General features: G+C 42.0%; 1 protein-coding gene across 1 annotated transcript; it reads right to left on the bottom strand.

The window, feature by feature from the left end:
• Positions 1-209: 209 nt before the first annotated feature.
• SLC16A14 (solute carrier family 16 member 14) lies at positions 210-18,071 on the bottom strand. The gene is made up of 4 exons (XM_015413480.1): positions 17,802-18,071; positions 10,327-10,470; positions 1,993-2,979; positions 210-563 (listed from the first exon to the last, which is right to left on the bottom strand). The coding sequence occupies exons 1-4, from the start codon at positions 18,061-18,063 to the stop codon at positions 412-414; spliced, it is 1,545 nt and encodes a 514-aa protein (XP_015268966.1). The 5' UTR covers positions 18,064-18,071; the 3' UTR covers positions 210-411.
• Between the last annotated feature and the right edge of the window lie 4,046 nt (positions 18,072-22,117).

Below are 22,117 nucleotides of genomic sequence, written 5' to 3'. Positions count from 1 at the left end.
ACAAAACAACCAATGATAATTTCTTCTGATACCAAGGATTCCCAATGGGACTAGTTCTTGTCTTTTTCCCATTAGTGTACAGCAGGAGCAACTGTATAGTCTGTTGAGATAACTGAGTCAAATCTCTGTGAGTAACAAGAGGAAGAATTAATTTTTCAGCTGTTGATCAACTCACATCCATTTTATAGGCACTGGGCCATTCTGCTTTCAAGTGGATTATTTTATGAATGGCAAGAAAAGTACCAGTTAAAGGCTTTTTCCACGGGTTCACTGATAGTGGCAGTATGAACTTGATTCAGTGTCCACCATGGTGCTTTTCAGTCTATTTGGTCCCATCAGAGAAACTGTTTGGTATTTTAGAAAGCAAAATGAAGAAAAGACGTTCTCTTTAAAAACATTCAGTAAACTGTTTTATACTTTTCCATTTTCAATGCTTTTTTCTGTTGCTGTCTTTTTCTTTCCAATACGAGGTTGGACGAGTAATGAGAGGATTCCCACCATGTAAAGTAAACCACATATGTAGAAAGAAAAGTCATATTTTTTGGTGAGGTCATAAATCCAGCCTGCAAAGTAAGAAGAAAGCAGTTATCAATATAAGGTATGGTCAACAGATCAATGAAGAATACAAAACATTACTTGATCTAATCTTAGGAAGATTGCTTGGTGGCATCATTCTTTGTGGGTGATTCTCCCGAGAGTCTCAACATCTTTTGACAACCATCACCCTTCGGGATCACTGGAGTGATCTAGTTGGGGGCTCTTTATGGTGTTGGTCCTGCTCTTCCCAGTAGGATACAGAAGGTAGCTTTGGGGACTGTTGTTTCTTTGGATGGGAACTCATATGTGGGCTACTCCAAGGATTGGCACTACACAGGTTATGTCTGTGACCTCCATCTCTGTATCCCTATATTATTTATTTACAAAATTTCTATACCACTTTTCCTTGTGACTCAAAGCAGTTTATAAAAAAACAAAGTTGACAAGAAACCTGACATTAAAAAATGAACAGTTAAACACCATTAAAAATTAAGTCAGGATAAAGCCTGCCTAAACAATACAGGCTTACACTGACACTTAAACTGCATAAGAGAAGAGGCAGCTCTTCAACTGGCAGCCTATTCTATAAGGATGGGATTTCCACAGGAAACATTCTTGCCCTGGCATTCATAGATCTCACCTCCTTTAAGAAGGGAAAAGGGAGCAAACCTTGTTGGGAGGATCTTAAGGTCCATCTGGGCTTAGGTATGAAGGACCCAAACCATAATGGTCAAAGCCATCAACCTCAATTGGAGCAAGATGTAAATAAGCAGCCCATGTAGCTGCTATAATACTACTGTCATGGGGTAGTTAGAGTAACAGCCATTAATATTACACATTCTGGATCAGTTGCAGCTTTCAAGTTGTCTTCAGGGATGATTCCACATGGAGCATGGCTGCGATCACACACACTAAATAATCCACTTTCAATGCACTTTCCAACTGGATTTTACTGTGTGAACTGGCAAAATCCAATTCAAAAGTACAATAAAAGCGGATTATTTAGTGTGTGTGATTGCAGCCCACATTACAAATAATCTAGTCTTGATGTGACAGTAGCATGAATCAGAGTAGCTAGATCAACTGTATCCAAAAATGGGTGAGTTTTCCTGGCCACCGTAGGTGAATGAAGGATAAACGAAGAGGCATTACTTCTCTCTATCTGGAATCTGAAATCATCCACCAGTTGTACCAGTGCTGCCTTGGTTCCATTACCTGGCCTGAACCCAAACTGAAATGGATCAAGAGCATACATTTCATTCAGGAATACCTGGAGTTACTGTACCCTCTTTTTGTTTATTCAGGACACTGGTGTCTAGAAATATATAGGTTTCTTCTGTCTCTGCTTCAGTTCTAAATTGTATTATTCCTTGTATTTTTTGTTGCATTTTATACCCCACTTTGTTCTTAAAAAGTGAGTAAAGATCTCTTGAATAAACAAAGTACCATATTTACCTGCAAACGGTGGTCCAAGCAGTGCTGATATCCCATTGGCACAAATTATTATTCCATAGGCATTTGCAAGCTGCTTAATCCCTACTAAATCTTCAGTGACAACTGGCATGAGGGAAAAATATCCACTGGAAAATCCTATTAGGGCACAGACCACAGCCAGTCCAACATAGGTACGCATTAATGGCAAAATAAGAATGCAGGTGACAAGGGAGAAGTTAGCTGCCATGAAGACATTCCAAACACTGACACAGGGTGAATCAGAGATGATTCCAAGGATAACCTTACCAAAAATATGAACAATGGCAATAATTGAGGTCAAGGGAAAGATGTCATTCTCTGCAGACAGGTTATACTGTTTGACTATTTCTGGGAGATGAATAAATGGGATAACAAAGGTACTGTATGCAAACAAAGCCCAAAATACAAAGGCTGCAAACATTCTGTTGGTGAAGAGGGATGCAGCTCCAAAGTAACTAGCATACCAGGTCCGAAAGCCATTCCGGACTGTGACAGTCAGTTGGCTCACTGTCTTCAGAATGTAAAGGACATAGATGTTCTTCCCTAGTTGGGTTGCAGTTTTGCTTTCCGAGGCAGGAAGAATCCCAGGCTTATGATCCTTACTTTGTCTGTCCGTTTCTTCTTCACATAAGACGCCATTAGAAGTCAGTGTTTCTGCCGAGCAGGACAGCTCTTTCAAGTGACTCTGAGTTTTGTTGCTGTTTCTCTCTTTTTCAGTGGTTTCTTCCTTGTAATAAATTGGTCGCATGAGTGTTCCACAAACACACAGGTTCAGACAGACTGCACCCTGGATGAACATTGCATCTCTCCAGCCGTACTCCATACAAAGGTGTTTCAGCAAAACTGTCATCAGGAAAGCACCAAACCCTGTCCCAGTTGTACTGAGTCCCTGAGCGAGGGCTTTTCTCTTCTGAAAGTATTCTCCCACCATGACCACAGCAGGCAGGTACACCATTCCACTCCCAATACCTGAAAAATAAACATTACGAAATGATCTAGGAAATTATCTTCCCTACCATCCTTCCGCAAGCAGATGAATTAACATAAAACAAAGGACAGTATGGCATCATGTATGGATGGGGTGTTGTCAATATACTAGCAGACTGTTGCTGTGCATGGCTTTGTACTATTACAGGAATCAGATGTGGGACATGGAGATAGTTTGAAGTAACAAGAGTGGTAACAATACATCCTAAACAACTGGGTGATTGGGTGATCTAGAGAATTGTGAATGGAATGAGTTCATGGAATGTATTCTGGGGGGCAGCTGATACATTAGGACAAACGGGAGAGTGCCCCACCAAGGTCAGCTTCTTGCTGCTTGCCAGAAAGTGATACTGCACTTAACTGTGTGATTGTCTGGTAACACAAGGGACAAATGGTGTTCCTCTTGGCCCCATATAGTTTCATTGTCTGGCCTAAGCCTAGGGGTCAAAGTAAACAAGGCATCAGATTGCTGACTTTTAAAAAGTAATGCTAATAACTTGGGGGGGGGGACTGACCAAGATCAGAGGCATGGGACTGAGGAATTTGTGGTTAATCCTCTCTGCAGCCATTCCCTGATCTAAATCACATTTACCATACAAGAGAAAATCTGGGGGTATAGTATCTCTATAGCATTCCTATGGGGCAGTTTCAGAGGTGATTTACATCAGAGAAATGGTTCAAGGTAGAAAGTTAATTATCTTTTCCTAGTGCCATGGCACCAATGTGACACCCCTCCCAGTTGATACCAGGCTTCCCAAGTACTTACCGTGATTCGGCGGGGAATGAAGACATCTTCGCAGGATCATTCCTGCAAGGACAACAGACATGCCGCACCATGCCATCGCCAGGAAGTGACGCTGGGCGACGCTCTGGCAATGGGGCCAGAAACTCGATGGTACCATAGAGTTTTCAGCCCCATTGCCAGAGCGTCGCCCAGTGTAATTTCCTGGCGACGGCATGGTGTGTTACAAGGAGAAATGTTCCGGCCGGGGAGCATGTGTCCCCCACTGGATTGCAGTAAGTACTTGGCAACCCTAGTTGATACGGCTGTTTTTAAGTGGTATAGGAGATTCCAGTTGTGATATATAGGTGATGATATGAGCAATGGTTAGCAGGTCTACTCAGAAGTAAGTCCCATTTCCTTCAGTATGGCTTACTCCTAGGAAAATTTACTTACAACCGTAGCCAAAGAGCAACTCACTACTACTGGGAAGAGCAAACTGCCTGTACCCTCCTCAACTGTCTCAGGTGGCACTGGGGAAAAAAAAGAGTGGCAGATTCATCACTCCTTCGCATGCAGCCAGCTGGGTGACCTTGGGTCAATCAGAACTCTCTCAGCCCCACCTACCACACAGAGTGTCTGTTGGGGGGAGAGGAAGGGAAGGTGATTGTAAGCCTCGCTGAACCATGCCAACTGCTCTTATGTCTTCCTGACTGTGAGAGTTACACCCTGATGAGTAATGTATTAATTAAAGGTTTAGTTAAAAGGTGAGTTATGTTGAGGTTTAACCTAACCCACTAAAGTCCAGCTCCATTAAAAGGTGTTTATGTATTTATTTCTGTGTATCCCACACTCAGCCATACTTAGCTGCCAAGGCAGCTTACGATGAAAGCAAGACACTTACAGAAATGGCAACTATAGAATATAAAATCAGTAACAATACTAAAACTTTTCAAAAAGACCTTTAGAAACACCAGCAGAGTCAGCAGCAACAAATCATCAATATTTATTTCGGGGAAAGGAGCAGAACATGAACGCTTCACAGAAGGGCAGCGGGACATTTAAAGCACGCTCACATACACTGTGCATATTCCAGCCATTGCCAGAATAGGGGTGTAAGCAGCAAGTGCTTAATATGCCTAAGATCAAGCCCTCTATAGCTATGATTTATGAACTGATGTTTTTGGGCGTACCATGTCATCTGGATTTCATGAGTGACTGCTGGGTTACGTCTGCAACTAGAAAGACCAAGCATAGTGTGATTTTCAAATCCAGAGCCAAAAGGACTCTCAAAACAAACACCAAAGAATTATTCTGGTACAACAGGTTACTGATATGTTTTCTGCTAAAGGAAAGGGATTTTATTATACATCAAAGAAGCATGGTGGAACAGCAGCCTGGCAGACTTGGTCAGCCCCCAAGAAATAATCTTTACACGAGAGGGGGTATACGTTTATTCACATTTGGTATGTTAAAGCCTTGTTCTCAGAAATTGTTCTGTTTTTTTCCTGAGACAACAGCTGGAACTGCTCTGTTTTCATTCATGCTCAAACAATGCTCTGTGAGTTAATTGACTTAAATGGGTGTAACAGAAAATGTAGTTTGGTCCTGTGTCAACACTATTGCATCATCTGGGGAAAGAAGAAAACACTTTAAGATTAATGGACCATCTATTTTCTCCCTCATTCCTGAGCATTTTATCACCATTCTGAAAGACTTTTCCTAGGGTTTTTCCTCATTCCAGGAGGAAAAATAAAACAAGACAAAGATTCCTCCTCTTACTCTAAGAAGGTGCTGAAATGGTGTTAGAAAGAGAGAAAGCAAGTACTGACTGGGCAAGCCTTAACATGAGGTAGAGGGAGGCAGCTACCTCAGATGTCTTTTCCATGCCCATTAAACAGAGTCAAACTACCACTAGTTTCATTTGTTTTTGTGCTGCAGAAGGCCATTTGGATGTTTCCTGTTCTGGTGTCAAAACAGCCTCGACTCACCCTGTTGCAGTCTATCAGTAACTGATAATTTTGCTGCCACTGATGATGATGATTAATCATTTCCACTCCCATAATCAGCTCTACACACAACAAAACATACAGTTTCCGTTTTACAATAGCTGAGCATAAAGGACTGACTGCGTATGTCTGTATACCAACAGCTGACAATGACAATTTCTTGATGGGTGTCTATCTGTGCATTCCAGAATCCACATGTTGCACTCCTACAAATCTCAGTTTCAACACAATGATCATTGGGCAAGTCAGCAGCTGTCCAAAACTTTAAAAGGATTGGATCCTACTTGCTTATTCTGCTGCAGCCAGCACATTTTGTCCTGTGCTAGGAGTATTCCACCTGTTCCAAGGAGCATTTCACCAACAAAAGAGTCTCATATACTGGTGGAAGGCTCATTGTGCCAGAGGAAGATACTGGAACCAGTGGAACAAACTGTTAAGGTCCAGCCCTAAGGCTGAAGTTCTATACTTAGATGTGAACTTAATAACTTTTTTTATGAATACAGGCACAGGACTGAGCTTTCATTCTTTATTATGCATCTTTGGGATCTATGTTACTTTAGCTTCCCAGCTACAAGGCAAATTCAGCTATATTGTTTTCATGCTGTTTTAAAATAAGAGATAAAATAAATGCAGAAAAGGGCAACTAGAATGATAAAAGGGTTGGAACACTTTCCCTATGAAGAAAAGTTAAAACCCTTGGGGCTCTTTAGCTTGGAGAAACGACGGCTGAGGGATGACATGATCGAGGTTTATAAGATTATGCATGGGATAGGGCAGGTGGAGAAAGAAGTACTTTTCTCCCTTTCTCACAATACAAGAACTCGTGGGCACTCAATGAAATTGCTGAGCAGTCAGGTTAGAACAGATAAAAGGAAGTACTTCTTCACCCAAAGAGTGATTAACACATGGAATTCACTGCCACAGGAGGTGGTGGAAGCTACAAGCATGGACAGCTTCAAGAGGAAATTAGATAAACATATGGAACAGAGGGCCATCAGTGGCTATTAGCCACAAGGTATAGATAGGAACTCTCAGTCTGGGACAAGTGATGCTTTTGGTGCTTGGAGGGGCAACAGTGGGAGGACTTCTAGTGTCCTGCCCCCACTGCTGGACCTCCTGATGGCACCTAGTATTTTTGGCCACTGTGTGACAGAGTGTTGGAGTGGACAGGCCATTGGCCTGATCCAACATTGGCTTCTCTTATGTTCTTATGAGATACTGCCTAGTTTTACAGTCCAAGGTTGCACAGCAGAATAGGGTTGCAACCATCAGGGGATGGGGGGGGGGACATACTGAGAACAGGAGGGAGGCACAACTGATGTTGCAGTGATGTGTCTAAGTCACTTCCAATGTGACTTGGAAGTGGTGTCATCACACAGCCCCATCAGGCAATACTCTGGTATTTGGGTAAAAACTCTATGGTAAATTTGGCTTCTATCATAGAGTTTTTGCCCAAATAGCAGAGCGTCACCCTGATGGCATGGCACATTGGAATTGATTTAGACACATCACTGCAACACCAACTGGGCCTTGCTCTTTCAGACACACCCCACTGGCCAGCTGATTGGCGGTGGGGCAGTGGGGCCTGTTGGTGAGGGAACTCTGCTTCCACTGGGGGGGTCTAGCAACCCTACATCACAACGAGCTCCAATTAAACAGAGATTTCTGCTTTAAGATGGCTGGTTGCCATGTCTGCTTGACTACCTCCTCTTCTTTTTGTGCACAGAGTGTGATTCAGGATTCCTAGTTTGAAAAACTCAAGTTCCTCATGATGTATGAGTGCTGGGACCTTGGTAAATCAGATTGTTTATTCCCCCACATGCCAGGATTCTATACCTGCATTAAATGTGGTTTAGAATTCTGGATTGTGGGAAATAGACAAGCTCCAGCTGCATTAGTGTGTCATGGGGGAAGTGGAATCTGTTTCAGTTCCAGACTCCTTAATTGTGCTCCATGCAAGAAGATAGGAGAAAAGCAAGGTGCAAGCAGTGTTCATGTGCAATTTCAGCTTAAGCAGAGCTTGCTGTGTTCTCAGAATGCAGCCTGAGCAAGTTTTTCACCACTTGAAACTTATGAAGTGGCTAGTCTGTTTAATCAGTCATAGTGCCTCCTTCAGAGCAAAGGTTGTTTGCTATTTTTTTAAAAAAGACTATCAATAAGACACATAAAGGCAGTTAAGGAAGTGCATATCAAATATGATTAGATACATTGTCCTGAATCAACCTGGTGAATATTGTTCAGAAATATCAACAATGTGAAGGCCAAGTTGCCCTGAAAAGACACACTACCTTATGTGACCCCCGAAAGCTATTTAGCTTCTTAAGGCTGTACATTATTTGTACATCCATTAAAATGCTTTCTGAGGTTAATATCAAACAGCCATGTATATTATGGACAGTACACTATGGACAGTTGCTTCTACTGTTGTACAGGAATTTTGTCAGAAATCAAAGTTCAGCTACACTGGGGTTATTTAACAATCCATTTTAATGCAATCTTAGTGCAATCCTGAGCAGAGTTAAACCTTTCTAAGCCTATTGACTTGAATGGAACTAGAAGGGTGTAACTCCACTTACATTTTGAAAACATTTTGAAAACAATTCAAATGCGTGTTGACGAGTGGGCAATTCAACAGCATGAAAGGTCACAAAGGAATAACAGAATCATCGGCTCTGACAAAAGGGATTTTGGAAACTGCGGAAAGGAAAAAAAGAAAATGGACAAAAAAACGATGGCTTAAGACTGCTTGGAAGGGAAAAAAGACAAGAAAAAGGGGCAAAACAAAGGAAAATAAAAAGAAATCCGGAATCAATAACCAAATGAATGAGGACACAAATATATTTGCAAGAGACAATTTAGTGATCATGTCAAAGGAGTATAAAAACGCACGACATCTGCGGGAAAATGCTGAAAATGTACTTAAAAAGGAATTATTTGAAACCCATAATAAACAGGAACCACAGGGAAAAGGTATGGGGCCAACGGTAGATAGGATTGGTGTTAACATAGATAGCAGAAATAGCGGGGTGAAACGAACTGTATGAGGAACTGTGTGTAAAGCGAATTAAATAAGAAATGGTAGCATTTGGGATTTATTGCATTGGACTGGTTATAAAAGTAACTAAAAATGAGTTTGCAAGGAGGAAAGCAAATAACTGATTAAATAAGAATTATGTTAATGGATATAAGTATTAATATATAATCTGAAATGAACTACTTACTGTAACTTAGAATGAATGGTAAATAATGAGCTGGGACTTAAATTTTTGGAATGAATTATAATTAGACCTGATTTGAAGTGTTTTAATTTTAAAAGTAGACTGTTTCTAAGAAAATGGAGCCAGCTGAAAATTAAATGATTTGTGTGGTTTCATAAGTAGGAATAGCAAAAAGATAAGTTAAGATATGATAGGATTACAGTAGAAGAGCAAGCTGTAAATGTGTTAATTGTGGAGCAAAGTTGCTGTGGGACTATGGCCTGATTGGTATACAACTAAAATATGATTTGTGGAGGGTAATTTGTGGTTAGAAGCAGGGTATATAATTTGTTGAAGGCCAAAGAGAGGTATTATACTCTTAGTATGTTTTACTTTCTCCTTAAATCCAGAGGGAATAAGTTTGAATGTGTAAGAGGGTAAATTGCTGGATGAAAGGAAATCAATGATTCTGTGCTAAATAGTAATGGTTAACAGGAATTTGTATGGATTATGACTTTGCATTAGAACCAAAATGGATGATCAATGTGATATGGGACAATTGAGATGTTATGGTGGGGGGAGGTGAGGTTGTTTGTGGGTGTGTTTGTTTGATGTTATTGTTCAGATATGTTTTATTTGTGCCCCAATGAGTTCAATCATTGGGGATGTATTGTTCTGTTTTATTGAAAATCAATAAAAATAACTTTTTTTAAAAAAAAGGAATAACAGAATCAGACAAAAAAGTGATGGCTAAAAATTTATATGTCCAATTTCAGGAGACAGTCACTGTTGTAAGAATAAGTACAGGAGGTCTGACAGCACACAGGAAATTGTTCAGTTTCTAAAAAGATATGCAAATTATGTTAATTATATGCAATACTTACATTAGCTGTAATTATCTAGCTAATCTGAAATACTGTGGCTGTCAGTGCTGACTATATTGCACTCACACTTCAAACACATACCTAGATCCTGTATACACAGCCATCACCATTAATTTCAATAGAGGAGGCATAACCCTGACCTAGATAGCCCAGGCAAGCTTGATCTTGTCAGCTCTCGGAAGGTAAGGAGGGCCGACCCTGGCAAGTATTTGAATGGGAGACCTCCAAAGAATACCAGCGCTGGGAGGCAGAGGCAGGCTATCGAGTCACTTCTCCGAACATCCTCCATGCCCCAGTAGGAGTCACCAGAGGTTGCCATGACTTCCAGACATGGACGCGTGCACGCACGCACACACGCACACAAAACAAAAGCTGTATGTACAAAACTGCCCTTCATTCAAATTAATGAAAAAAACCATACAAACCTAGCAGGGTTTTCTGAGCACCCAAGGACTGTTGGATAAAAATGATAGTCTAATTCTGACCTATATGAACATTCAAAAATAAATAACACTTACCAGCTATAACTCCAAATGTAATAAAGAGGTAATGTACATTTGTGGCATAGGAACTTAAGATCCATCCAAGGGCATTCAAGAGTCCTCCAGTTATTGCAGTCTTCCGGCTTCCACAGGTGTTAATGAATAAACCAATAAAAGGACCTATGAAAGACATAAAGAATGGTTTGTTTTCCACTCAGGATTTCCACCTGATGAATGATCAGCACCAACTGGCAATCTACCACACTGGTCTTATCATGTCATTTCCTCCTTCCGTGACCCCACAATCAAATACACACTTTCTACAAAGCAGTTTCCCATGGGCATAATAGAAGCTCTTCACCACCAGTGTTTCTACCCCAGTCCACCATATATGGTCCACATACTGCAAGCCCTTGTGAAGTCAGGAGGAACACACACGAAGCTACTTAACACTGACTCGGAAGTATTGGTGTATCAAAGCAAGTATTGTCTACTCTGACTGGCAGTGACACTCCAAAGTCTCAGAAGGCAGTCTTTCACTTCACTTACAACATGAGGATTCCACCCTCAGGGTGCGATATAACAAAAAACGGCACCTCACTGACCCAGTTAAAACTTTTAAAGGAGTTAGACAGGGTTGTCTTCTGGCCCCTCTGCTATTTAACTTCTATTTCAGTGATGTGGTTAAACACATAACTGACCCAAAATTCCATCCACCAAAACTGGTCTCACGCCACCTAACAATACTGCTGTACGCTGATGATGCAGTCCTATTAGCAAGAACTCCATTGGGCCTGCGAAGGACATTGGACAGTTTCGTTACATATTCCAATAAAGAACATCTAATAATGAATTGCAGTAAGACCAAGGTGATGGTATTTGGCAAACACCCAAAAAAGAAGACTTGGTCAATGAAAGGGAACAGAATTGAACAGGTTAATAAATTTACATACTTAGGGGTCGTACAAGTGGAGAGCCGCAAGAAACTTGCGGAATGGATATCCTATTCCTCACACCTTTGCTTCCTCCTGTCTCCCTCTCCCTCTCTCGCCCTCTTTCTCCCTTCTGCCCCCCTTTCTTTCTTTCTTTCTCTCTCTCTCTCCTCCATGTATGGTTTGGAGGGTGAAGTCTATGGCATTATACTGATCTGTAGTTCCTCCTCTCCTCAAATCCCACCCTCCACAGGTTCTACCCCACAAATGTCCAGGAATTTCCCAACCTGGGGTTGGCAACACAATTTCCTTCCCACCCAACAGCCAACCTACCTTTATCTGCCTCTCTGTCTTCAGCTTTCCATCTCCACACCCCTCCCCACAGCCTCTATCTAGGAAAATTACAGTCTTTCTCCACAGTGGGGACCAAAGCAGTTTACATTATTCTCTCCTCCTTTTTATCTGCACAACAACCCTGTGAGGGTGGCTGAAAGTATGTGACTAGTCCAAAATCACCCAGTCAGCTTCTACCGCAAGATGGGGATCTGAACCTGGGTCTCGCAGACCCTAATCTGAAGCTCTGATGCACCGCACTGGCTTTCATAGGGTGGCTGCTGATAAACAGTAGCAAGCAGCTGGGCCTAATTGAGTCATGCAAATCAGGTGGTATCAAGTCACCCAGAGGGTGCTGCCTAGGGATGCCAGCCTCCAGGTGGGACCTGGGGATGCCTGGAATTACTGCTCATCTCCAGACTACAGAGATAACTTCCCATGGAGAAAATGGATGCTTTGTAGGGTGGACTCTGTGACATTGTACCCCACTGAGGTCCCTGTCCTCCCCAGGCTCCACCCCCAAATCTCCAGGAGTTTCCCAGCCTGGACCTGGCAACCTTACCCCCTCCCATCCCCTGCTGGTGGCCAGGGGGGACCTGGCAACCCTAAACTGCTGCCAGGCCTAGGGTTGCCCACCTCTAAGTGGGGCCTGGAGGACCACCCCCCAGAATTACAACTGAACTCAAGACAGCAGAGATCTGTCTCCCTGGAGAAAATGGCTGCTTTGGAGGGTGGACTCTGTGGCATTATACCCAGCTGAGGCCTCTCCCTTCCCCAAACCCAGCCCTCCTTACAGTCCACCTCAAAACCTCTAGGGATTCCCCAGGCTGGCACTGGCTGCCCTTGTCTGGCCTGGCCCCAAGGCTCCCTCCCTCCCTCCAAGGCCAAAAGAGGCCAGGAAAGGGCCCTCTCCCCACCCTTTTACTGACAGCGCCAGTTGGAAGCCCCCCCCCCCGGAATGTTCTATCTCTCACCGTTGATGCCTGGAGTTAGATCCCTGCAGAGGCCATTTCAAAAGGTATAGGGGGGGAATTGAACCCTCCCTGAAGGGATTTTTTTACTTCTTGGATTTTTCTGCAGACACAGGAAGTATACTGACTATGTAAGAAAAGCTGTTGGGGGAGAGTGAGCTTCCTGTTGGTGGAAATAAGTATCCGCACAACCCGCCCCCTGTTGGAATTAGATATATAGATTTCAGGAGAATGGTTCTATGACAGCTCACTGTAATCTAAGGGCAGATCAAGCTGAGAGATCATCCAATGCAATTTTAAGATTGTTTCGAGCCAAAGGCTGTTCTTACGTGCCTGTAGCCCTGAAACTTTTTCAAGCCAAAGTTATCAATCAGTTCCTTTATGGTACCTACCTAGGTATCTACTAGAGAAAATTCAAACTAAATTCCTTCTATTTTACAAGTTCCACCCAATGTTTCCAATTCTTTACTGAGACTGGAAACTGGACAAATAAGAATCGAGGCAAGAATTTTTTTGGCCTCAGCTTTTTTTTTTTGGCTTAGGATAAACAAAAACACTAAAGGCCTACTCCCTTTAATAAACCAAGATCAGAATCAACAGAAATTGATACGTCTAACAGAGGGTAACTTAAAGTATATAGGCTTCTCTCTTGACACACTGTTGACCCAAGGTATCAATATTGCAAAATATTTAATTAAGCAAAGGGTCCATGACATTAAATGCCAGCTAGATCTAATAAAAAACCCACATTTTATGATTTCTGAGAAACACAGATATACTATAAATATGGCCCAATATCTAAAAAATGTAGAATATCCCCCTCATAGGAGGGCTTTTACCCTTGCTAGATGCAATGTATTGCCATCTAAGGTAACAGAAGGGAGATATCAGAAAATCCCATACACTGAAAGAATATGTGCATGCTCCCTCGGTGAGGTGGAAACATTGGAACATATTTTTATTCGATGTCCCTTTTATAAGGAAGTCAGGGACAAGACAATCCTCCCTATTCTGGAACAGTCCATGCTTATATCGGATAAGATAGCCTTGAAGAAATTACTGCTTGATGAAATACCAGCAGTCACTAGAGTGACAGCTAGGTTCTGTGCCCAGGTGATTAAACAGAAGAATAGTTTAAACAAGAGCTTCGCTTTCTGATTTTGAGGAGCCAATATATTAATGACCATATGTATATAATGTTATTAATATATATTATTGTTGTATTAGTTCAATTGTAAACTGGATGTACATTCTATAGCAGATTTGTATTGTATCCTATTTTTGTATCCTATTGTACCCTATTTTTTATCTAGTCTATAACTGTTCTAATAAAATAAACAAACATCACTTACTACCTGGTGTGTTTTTGTTAATTTAAAATGGAGGTGTCAGGGACTGGACCTGGGAGCTTTCTTGTTGGACTTTGGAAATCCACTGTGCATTCTGCACAGACTCCACTCCAAAGCAGCTGCCTTTTGTTGAATGATTCCGGGACGGTAAACATGCTTGTTTATGGTTACAATTGAGAAATATTGAAAGAAGAAGAAGAGATTGGATTTATACCCCGCCCTTCACTACCCAAAGGTGTCTCAGAGCGGCTTACAAACTCCTTTCCCTTCCCCTCCCTACAACAGACACCCTGTGAGGTAGGTGGAGCTGAAAGAGCTCTGACAGAAACCTCGCTCTTTTTTCAAGAACAGCTCTTATCAGAACTACGGCTTGCCCAAGGTCATCCAGCCAGGTGCAAGTGGAGGAGTGGGGAATCAAACCCGGTTCTCCCAGATTAGAGTCCATGCACTTAACCACTACACCAAACTGGCAGAAATTGCAGTCACAAGTCACTAACGTAACATTTAAGTTTAGAGGACCATTTATTAAAGCCCTGATTATTTTCACCATAAACATGATCAAACCTGAAGTCATTTAATTATCACTTGCTAGAGGCGATCTATGGAGCTGCGGTGGCTCAAGTGGTTAAGACGCTGAACTGCAGGCTGTGGAAGGTCAGTAGTTCAGTGGTTCAAGACCCGGGTGCCGCAAGACAGGGTGAGCTCCTGTCTCTAGTTCCAGCTCCTGCCAACCTAGCAGTTCGAAAGCAAGAAATTGCAAGTAGATAAATAGGTACCACTTCGGTGGGAAGGTAACAGCATTCCGTGCGCCTTGGTGTTTAGTCATGCCGGCCACATGACCACGGAAACGTCTTCGGACAGCGCTGGCTCTTCGGCTTTGTAACGGAGATGAGCACCGCAACCCTAGAGTCGGATTCGACTGGCTTTCGAGCAAGGGAACCTTTACCTTTACCTTTAGAGGCGATCTGGTGACTTCTGGTGCATTGCAAAGTGACTCTCAGTGACCTTAAGCCTGCAAAGTTGGTTGGGAAAGGTGGGGAGGCGGGCTCAGCAGCCTGCTAAAGGCGATCTGGTGGCTTCTGGTGCTTTGCAAAGTGACTCTCTGTGCCCTTAAGCCTGCAAGGTTCGTTGAGGAAGCTGTGGGGGGGAGCCGGGCTCAGCAACCTACTAGAGGTGATCTGGTGCTTTGCAAAGTGACTCTCTGTGCCCTTAAGCCTGCAAAGTTAGTTGGAAAAGAAGCCTGCTAGAGGTGATCTGGTGGCTTCTGGTGCTTTGCAAAGTAACTCTGTGCACTTAAGCCTGCAAAGTTAGTTGGAAAAGGTGGGGAGGAGCCGGGCTCAGCAGCCTGCTAGAGGCCATCTGGTGGCTTCTGGTGCTTTGCAAAGTGATTCTCTGTGCACTTAAGCCTGAAAAGTTAGTTGGAAAAAGTGGGGTGGGAAGCCAGGCTCAGCAGCCTGGTGCTTCTGGTGCTTTGCAAAGTGACTCTCTGTGCCCTTAAGCCTGGGAGGTTAAGTAATACAAATATTTTTCATATAAATATAAGTTTATAAATAAGTTTAATATAAATATATGGCTTGTAATTCAAAGGATAATAGTTTATATGTTGTTTGTATGTTTGTACACTTTAGCAATTTTTTTTAATGTCGGCCCACTCACAGTTTTAACGCTAGGATGACTTTTGGCTCACAGGGTAAAATTTCTGCTCACAAGACTGCACACCTTAGATGGAACATTGGTTGTGAGCAAGCGATTTGGCTACGACATAAATTAAGTTTGCTCCAGAGCCATCCTTCCTGAACTAAGACAAAAATGTGTGAGCCGGAGTCTAAAAAACTGAGCTAACTCACACTAACTCAGCTTAGAGGGAACACTGGTTAACAGTTATCAGGAGATAAGCAAACAGCTTTATATCTTCAAAGCAGCTTATTGCTAAACCTTTAGGATTGTGTAAATCTACAGAATATGAGTTTGGAGGTCTCCATTTTTTTTCTGTGATGAGGCAAACATTAATCATGCAGTATGCCAATTCTGAATTGTGCAACTTGGACTGAACAGTTCAAGAGTTCCCAGCTTTCTCAATCCATGCCTAATGTTCCAGTAAAGACAGTGGTGACCCAGCTTTACTTAGAAAAATAAGTTAATATAGCCAAAAATGTTTGTCTACTCCATCTAACATGCAAGCTGTGTTCCCTCTTTCACCCAATCAATCTAGCTACAGATCCATATCACTAGAACCTTGCGACTATACTACTGTAACATGATGCACATGGAGCTTCCCTTAAAGACTACTTATGACACTACAAATGGTAGTGAACAAACCAGCATTAAGGGAGGATCGCATAGAACCAATTAAGACTAATTTCAGTTAATAATCCAAATGCCTAAAAATCAAGGTCTTGAATTGACAAAATAAATCAGTTCCTCAAGTGTGATTTCATTGGTTCCTTATAGTATTTTGTAATTAAAGAAGAAAGTGCACAGACATCCTAACTATCCGGTTAGTTAAATGGTAAATGAAGTAAATTCTGAAGAAAATGGCCTGCCTATCAGAATTGATGATTCACCTGAATGGAGAGCTCTTGTTGCATGGTCGGTCAATTCAGCTGCCGGTACAGAATATGACCTAGAAACCCCCATGCACATATGGACTGTTAGTTCACATTCCAAAACAACTTATATCTAGCAGGAAGGTAGACAGAAGGATAAACCACACAAAAGCAGGTGCCTGGGAACTATCAAGATGCACAGAAACATATGTAGACTGCATTAGCTATGGCTGTTCAGCTAACCCAAGACACTTCCTCTGCATGTCTGTCTCCTTTCAAATAGGTTTTTGTGGTGGGAAGGGGGACCCTACCCGGTATAATGGTTGCTTCCCACAATGCACTATTAAGGGTGAGAATGTCACACCATTAGTACTGATGGAAGCTAGCACTATGGATAAGGTGTGGGGGGTTGTAGTGTCCTCAAATTGGCTTTTGAGTGAGAAAGCGTATAGGTGTTGACAAAATTTGTGACTTGAAAATTTTGTCTCCTGTCTTACCTTCTTTGTTAATAATTAATTCACCACAATATGTCTAGATATGGTCTGTTGAGTATTTGCCCTGTATATGTTCTGTTCAGGAACTGTTTTCTGCAAAGTTGTCAAATGCAAACCAGAAAAGAATGGAGGAACTGATAGCTGTCTATGGAATGTTACCTTTCAGTTCATGAGTTCTCTTGTTTCCTATGGGTTAAAGTCTGCCCTAGCTTGCCAATCATGCAGACCTCCATGAAAGCTCTGGGGCTGCAGAATTTTCCTACAGGCAAGATAAGGAGGCACATGAATCTCTCATGTTACTGCAAGATGTTTCACCGAGCAAAGTGGCATATGCTTTCTTTCCCCGCAATCCTGATTTGAGGGTAAAAAACCCCTCCCAATTTACAGTTTACTCAGGCACCTTAATTTGGACATCATGGCTAATTGACTGAAGGCTTCCCCAACTGGGCCACTGTTGATCATACTCTCAATACATGGTTGCACACAAACATGAGAAGTTGTGCGTCTGCACATAACAAAGAAAGTGTTGTCATGACTTCTGAATGCAGCCAAATGCTCCTTTTCATGTACAGATCTTCCTCCCCCATGGAAATGAACAGCCTATAAAAACACAAAACCTCTATAGGTGGTGAGGGAGGGACCATGGCTCAGTGGCAGAACCATCTGCTTTGCATGGAAAGGTTCCGGGTTCAGTCCCCGGCACCTGCAGTTTAAAGGATCAGATCTGAAACCCCAGAAACTCTGTTCTCAGTCAGAGTAGACCCTTGATAATAGTCTGTCTGACTCGGTATAAGGCAGCTTCGTGTATTCAGGTATGTCAGAGTTCGTGCAGACCCTTGGATCAAGATAATGACTGATTTACAATAAGGAGGACACAGCATCTTACCTACAATGAGGGTGATACCCATGCTGAGGGAGCTGACCCATGCTGTAAGGCCTCGACTTTGGCTGAATTCTTCAAGCCATTCCATGTTGAGAACTCCAAGAGCCATTTGTGATCCCATAATGAGTACATGCGCCAGGAAAGATGAAAAGACAATCATCCAAGCCCATCCTCCATCAATGTCTGGGTCCGGCTTCAGCTTCTTCACCTCATGTTTTGAATCATCTTCACAATCACAGCCGATAGCTTCATGACTGGCGTACATGTTCTCTATAGTATCTTGGAAAAAAAACAGGTGAAAAATGTTTTCACTCATACTTAAAATTGATTCGGACATATCATTCTTTTAGATTTTTGGAGTTACATGTTTCATCAGCTTAAAAATTAATAGCTGAACTGAAGTTTCTTGGTTGATAGGCTTTATTTGAGGCGTCACAGCTTGGAGCAACATTATGGTGACAGTCCAGTAGCAGCAGGCTAAAAACATCTCTGTGGATTAAGGGTGAGAGCTAATGTAATAGTAGAAATAGACTAGAAGAGAAATCAACACATCTGGGTTAGACTTAGCAGGCCTATTTCTTATAGCTGGTGGGGTGATGCTTTCCTGATTCCTGCTCCACAAAAGCAAAGCGAGGGCCTTTGTGGACTCACAGTTCAGCAAGATTTTACAAGGGAGGAGAGAGAGAATGTTTTATGTTTGTACTGTGTTTTATTTTGTAAGCCATATCAGGCAGATTCCTTGGAGAAGCACTATAGACATTTTGTAACTATATAAATGTGCTGAACTGGCCAAGTCTGAAAGATCTTGGGGTTGTAGGGGACAGTTGAATGAAAGTGTTGACTCAGCATGCAGTAGTGATGAAAAAGGCAGACTCCATGCTGGGGATTATTAGAAAACAGACAGGAAATAAAATAACAAATATTGTAATATCACTGTATAAATCTACAGTATGGCCTCATTTGCCATGTAGTTTTGGTTGCCATATCCCCAAAAGAATATTGCAGAACTGGAAAAGGTGCAGAAGAAGACAAAGAGCTGCAGCACCATTCCTGTGAGGAACATCTGAAGAAGTTTGGACTTTTCAGTTTATAAAAAAAAATAGCTGGGGGGGCCTGGTAGAGGTCTATAAAATTATGCATGAGTTTGAGAAAACAGATAATTTTTTCACACATTCCCTTAATACTAGAACTTGAGACACCCAATGAAGTTGATGGGCAATCCAGGACAGACAAAAGAAAATACTTTTTTACTCAACGAGTAATTCAATTGTGTCATTGACTTCCAGTGGATATAGGGATGGCCATAAACATAGATGGCTTGAATTAGACAGAGACATGGAACAGAGATCCATCAATGACTACTAGCCATAGTGACCAAAAGGGACCTCCATATTAAGATGCAGCAAACCTCTGAATGCCAGGGGAACATCAGGGGAAGGCCTTCTCCTATTTATTGGTGCTCCAGGACAACCGGATAGCCACTGTGAACAGAATGCTGGACTACATTGATCACTGGTCTGGTCCATCAGGTGCTAAACATGGGGTCTGCCCAAGGCACAAAAACTGCTGATTGTGTTTCTGGACGTGGCACAGATAAAAGGCCTTTGTTTCTTCTCTACCACTTTGCTTGCTTTTGCCACTTGTCCTAAAGCTGGCTGGCTGACGATAAAAGAGATCAGGGTATTTGCTTTTCCTTTAGCCAGGAACGTGTATATGTAACTTTGAAAACACATGGCTATTAATCCATAGCTATTATTCTGTTTTGAAGCACTTCAGCTTTCCAACAGTATGAATGTTATTTGCATTTATTTATTTATATTCCATTTTTCTCCCCAATGGGGATCCAGAGTAATTTAGAACATAAGTTTTTTTCCTCCCCTATTTTCTCACCACAACCCCCTTGTGAAATAGGTTAAGCAGAGAGAATGTGACTGGCCCAAGGTCACCCAACGAGCTCCATGGCATGAGTGGGGATTTGAACTGCTGTCTTCCAGGATCTATATCATGCTACTTAGAAGTAGATGTTTCTCTCTCACAGATTAGTTTGGGGTGCTAGAATTATATTTTGTCCTTTATTTTCTACAAGTTATCTAAGGGGGGAGGAAATGGCCACCATTCAGCTCAGGGCGAGACACACTTCAACCCACCCACTGATTTCAATGGTATGCCCATTTGCACACCTCATTTAACATAGTAATTAAGCCATCTGCTGCTTATCTAGCAGATCTTCGAAGCCACTTTCTGCACCCCTTTCCTTGCCAAACTGGAGCATCTGAAAGGCACAAAGAATTCACATTATACACAAGTTCTCATTTATATGCTATCTTTTATGTACATGAGTGCAAATCATCTGTCTGTCTCTAGAAGGCATCAGCATAAAGTGCTGCTGGGTGTGTGTGTGTGATGCCGAACTGCCAGCTGCCTTGTGCTGGGCTGGTGGTATATGAGCCAAAGCCCCCGTCCGTCCAGCCAATGTGACACTGTGTCAGTCAGCAACAATCCCACCTTCTTTGAGCTACCTTTTGCTATCTGGAATGGATGCAAGTAGGCTGTTTGGCTGATGACCCCTCAATGGTGAATGACTAAGTTCCCCTTCAGATGCGCTCTAATGCCATCACAATGTGAGGCTGATCTCATGTACCTTAACCATGCAATTACAATGTTGCCAGAATTGGGGGCAATGGCTAGGTAGCAAAGATGACCCACACAATTATATGCCCATATGGTGGTCACCCTTTAACCTTTAATGCGGTGCTATGGAAACCCGTGGAAAAGCAGTTCCCATGCCACTATTGTAATATCTAAAGGACATCATAAAAGGAATTTTAACAAAACATACAGGCCAGAACAGGGTCTTGATTTCTATTTTCCAGTCAAATGGAGGGTCCCAAATAAAGCTAAACACAAGGGAGGTTTTAAATGTTAATACAGTGCTCATGGAGAGCATTTAACCCGGCATAACATAGAAGGCTTTTGCACCTAGTTAAAGAAGACAAGACTGGCTTGCTCCTAACACAAACACTTGAAATGGAACCAGAAGTAAGTTCTAAAAAATTAAAAATTAAAACAATTAGAAAATAATATTTAAAAATTTAAAAAATTATATTCCATTCAGCTTCGTGCTGCTTTTCATTTTAAATACCATGGGTTTTTTCCAGGATAATTTAAAGAAAATAAAGAAGTTAAGCATTGATTTGCTCTTAACATAACATTGAGCTGTATCAAGAGGCTGATGCCTTGACCGATTTCACACAAGAGCTGCGCTACAGTCACGCCTCCCTTTGCCCTGCTTCTATCGGTCAATTTCCCCACTCGAAGCTGCGTGGCCGCATTTTGACCCACTGCTTCACCCGATTTCCCCCGCAGTTTCGTGATCCTGTTTTTTTGAGGAAAAAAACAGACTTGTTGTCCAAATGTAAGACTTGTTAGCCTGTGTGCTGTTGAAGCTGTATTGGATTAAGACCTGTTAGCCTATGTGCTGTTGAAGCTGTATTGGATAAGATTGATATCATTATTGAATATAATAAGACAACCAGAGATTCGAATTTTGGTTGATAAAGAGTTCCATCGAAACGAACAACCACTCGAGATGTTCGTACTGTGTTTTGAAACAACAAAGAATTAAACATCACGAAGCATCACTGTTACCAAGTTTATTATTGTCTATTTACTGTAATTTGTGAACCTTGCAGCAATTTCTTATCTGTCTATGTTTGTTGTATGAATTGCTGGTCCCCTTATTGTTTACTTTTGATTTCTTTCCTATGCCTGAACAAGCCTTTTCCCTCAAACAGAAAATACGTAAGGATGACATACAACTGCCACTTGGAGCAAGTAGGATTCCTGGCATTAGATGTGGCTGCATATAGACAGTTACAATGAATTAAAGGCAGATTCTCAACATACCGTAGTGGAGGTGAAAACAGCAATGTTTACTGTGCCCTGAGAGGGACAGGACATTTGGCCATGAACACTTTTAATACTGTGCACCACCCCTTATTTTATCTTTGAATATCTATACTGTAAATACACTCACAAACAAGGAAGGTCATCTGTCCAGATTGTGTGCATGCCCATCCATGGGACAGAAATAGGATAGGATGCACGTTCTCTCCTTATCCCAGTGCAGCCTTGGCCTCATATTACACCCTCCATTCACTCACTACTGCCCCACAACTAAGTGTCATGCAGCATGCGAACTGCCAAAAAAGACAGAGGACACTCTTTGGAGTGGCAAAACTAAACAATATTGCTAAAAAAAACAAGATGGGAACATCCTTCCCAAGCACCACACCTGACATGCATGAATAGAGTCTTGT

Source organism: Gekko japonicus, unplaced genomic scaffold, assembly GCF_001447785.1.
Source record: "Gekko japonicus isolate JY-2015 unplaced genomic scaffold, Gekko_japonicus_V1.1 scaffold155, whole genome shotgun sequence".
Taxonomy (NCBI): domain Eukaryota; kingdom Metazoa; phylum Chordata; class Lepidosauria; order Squamata; family Gekkonidae; genus Gekko; species Gekko japonicus.
The sequence above is the reverse complement of the archived record's forward strand: the minus strand, read 5'-3'. Positions and strand labels throughout refer to the sequence as shown.